Here is a 2647-nt window from a genome sequence, read left to right as displayed (position 1 = left end):
TTTTTTTTTTTGTGTGCCGGTGTAATTCTATTAAAATATACGTATTTTATAATACATAATTGTTTGACTTAAATTGACAATATTTAATATTTGATGATTTAGAGCAGCATTATGAAATAAATTAAATGTCTACACATGTGTATGCTCACCTCCAGATATTATAACCAATCCATTCTGTGTAACTCATTGACGCATACAAATGCGGCATGCTTACATCTAACGTATCCATAGCAAGTAATGCAATTACTTTGTAAGGCATGTACATCAAGGGAAAGTAATTAATTGATTCGATAAAACATCTTGTCATATGTTCCCATTCAGGTGTAACTTCCTTAAGATTAGGCAATACCCAATATTGATATAAATCCCGAGCGCGCTGCTTTATTTCCTCGAGACTGCCGCGGCAAAAGTTGTGCCTAAGGAAATTATTATACCAAAATAAAAAGTTTATTTAAAAAAGAAAAAGAATTTTAAAACATTACGCCTATAATTTTTACTAAAATTTAAGAAAATATATACTCATCCTCCATTCCGAGATAATATCCGTAACATCTCCACATATGGCAAAATGCCTCGATGTCTTCATCGGTCGCGTTATGCACTCCAATTTTTTGCGGGTGAAGTAAAGCTAAACTTATGAAACAGCACTGTGTTCCTGCCAGGTCCGCGTTATTCATGCCTTTTGGCTTGTATGGCAACTTGTCAATCAGGACGTAAGGACGTTGTCCGTCTTTCTCAAGTGGACACACCGCGGCGAAATCCTTTAAAATCAATTCGCGATCCGGGCACCACGGCTTTGCGATTTTGGACTCGTTGTTAATTTGTTCATGATCGAGGTTGCACAATTTTGATTGTATTATTAAATGCATTCTACGCGAAAATTGCATGCCTTTATAGGCTGCTGTTCCTTCAATCCAAGGCTCTCCATCGTACCACTTAATGAATTGTTGTAGGTTTGCGGTATACCTTGTAAGTTATAATTACATTATTATGATCAATTTAGAAAAAATATTAACATTAATTGATAATATTATGTCATAAAATTAACATATAATATCATGTAACAGTGTATAAATTTTAAATAAGAAAAATAATATAAAATTTAATACTAATAAAATATAAATATATAACCAATGAAATAAAAATGTAATATTAATGAATATTAGAGTATAAATAGCGAGTTGGAGATAATTTTAGAAAAATTGGTCGCATTTAGTAGAAAAAGCACCTTTGCAACTATAAAATTTTTTAGTACAATTAGTGTTTTTGTCCTTAGTTCTTCACTAGATCTAAATGTATACTTATTAAACCAATCACATTAAAGAATCATGCTAAATTGCTGTTTTTGCTGAACGCAATTATTGATTATTCTCAGCAAATATTAATTTTGCTATTCTTTCTGCACAATTCAAAGTATATGGTACAAAGTATTGTCGAAATTTAATTATATATTAAATTATATAGTATACCTTTTAAAAGCTAAATATGGCGTATGAGAGCCCTTTGATATGATTATTGGTTTTAAAAACTCATTGAAGGTGTAGATATGGATAATGCCAAATATTTTGCCAAAGAAAAGTGACGCAAAATTTTCACGCACAAATTTCTGCCCCTTGCGGTACTTATCAATGTCCAACCATTCGGGAATTTGCAATGATGACGGATTGCAATCCCCTGGGCGAAAAGAGGCCGGAATGAAATTTAACAATGATTTTGGTACGTTCGGAAAGAATGTGGCGATGTTATCGTTTATCCATATGCACTGCTGTCGTAGAGTCCACATGTCGAAATTGTTCGGAAATAATTCTCGCTCGAATGTACTCTTGAACATCATCACGTATCTATATTCATTTGAACTTTTCAAAATATCTTCTGAGTTTCCAGTTTTCGTAGACATATTGTTAGAAACTGTTGTTTTACAGAAAGACATTTTTTTGTTGTACAAATGAAGAGTGCAGTTGGAAGATATCATTTAAACTGAATTTGTATTACTTATGCGCTTATATATAATCGCGTTCTTGTTGAACTTCAGCCGATATTTTTTGAAATATCAATAGATAAGTGCAATATCAATAGAATTGAGAATTGATTATCATTATATATTCATCTTTATTGTTTGATTGCGAGGTGATCAAGGAACTCAGAAAAAGTTCACCTTGAAAAAAGATCTCATAAATACGTATTCGAGAATTCATTGAAACGTACGTAGCTCCAAACTAAAACTGAATTATATAATATCACAAATTAAATTGACAAGCAATTTAATAATTTGTATGTCAATGTGCGTCTTACTAAATTCTGTAGAATAACTTGTTGCGAAAAATACCTATTACTTTAATTAGGATCCTGAACTGCGTAGTTGAATTGCGTAAATTATGACGCATATGTTTATGAATATATTATATTATTTGCATAAACTTCTAGCTAGCTGTAGCTATAGCCTTTATTTAAAATAGATACACATTTATGAGATCAAATTTTGTATTCCTTATTATGATAAAATTGAAAAAAAAAATGATATGTATGTGGAATGTGTTTGTCGCCACGTGCTGGGCTAACGATACATATTTTTGCGAACTCAACTTCCCCCTTCCCTTTTGCTACATGTGAGAGCGAACACCGAGGAGGTGCTCCCGGCACTTCTCGA

General features: G+C 32.1%; 1 protein-coding gene across 1 annotated transcript; it reads right to left on the bottom strand.

Annotated features, from left to right (window-relative positions):
• Positions 1-145: 145 nt before the first annotated feature.
• LOC105452613 lies at positions 146-1973 on the bottom strand. Its single transcript, XM_011693890.1, has 3 exons — positions 1470-1973; positions 520-966; positions 146-416 (listed from the first exon to the last, which is right to left on the bottom strand). The coding sequence occupies exons 1-3, from the start codon at positions 1970-1972 to the stop codon at positions 146-148; spliced, it is 1221 nt and encodes a 406-aa protein (XP_011692192.1). The 5' UTR covers position 1973.
• Between the last annotated feature and the right edge of the window lie 674 nt (positions 1974-2647).

Source organism: Wasmannia auropunctata, unplaced genomic scaffold (genome assembly GCF_000956235.1).
Source record: "Wasmannia auropunctata unplaced genomic scaffold, wasmannia.A_1.0 LD336028.1, whole genome shotgun sequence".
Classification (NCBI taxonomy): Eukaryota; Metazoa; Arthropoda; class Insecta; order Hymenoptera; family Formicidae; genus Wasmannia; species Wasmannia auropunctata.
This window is presented reverse-complemented; position numbering and strand designations above follow the sequence as displayed.

Bases quoted from the DNA above. Each gene is read 5' to 3' on its own strand.
- LOC105452613 (XM_011693890.1), bottom strand. From the start codon at position 1,972: ATGATATCTTCCAACTGCACTCTTCATTTGTACAACAAAAAAATGTCT. The intron at 967-1,469 runs GTATACTATATA...ATAACTTACAAG, and splicing joins CCATATTTAGCTTTTAAAAG to GTATACCGCAAACCTACAAC. The intron at 417-519 runs GTATATATTTTC...TAATTTCCTTAG, and splicing joins TATCTCGGAATGGAGGATGA to GCACAACTTTTGCCGCGGCA.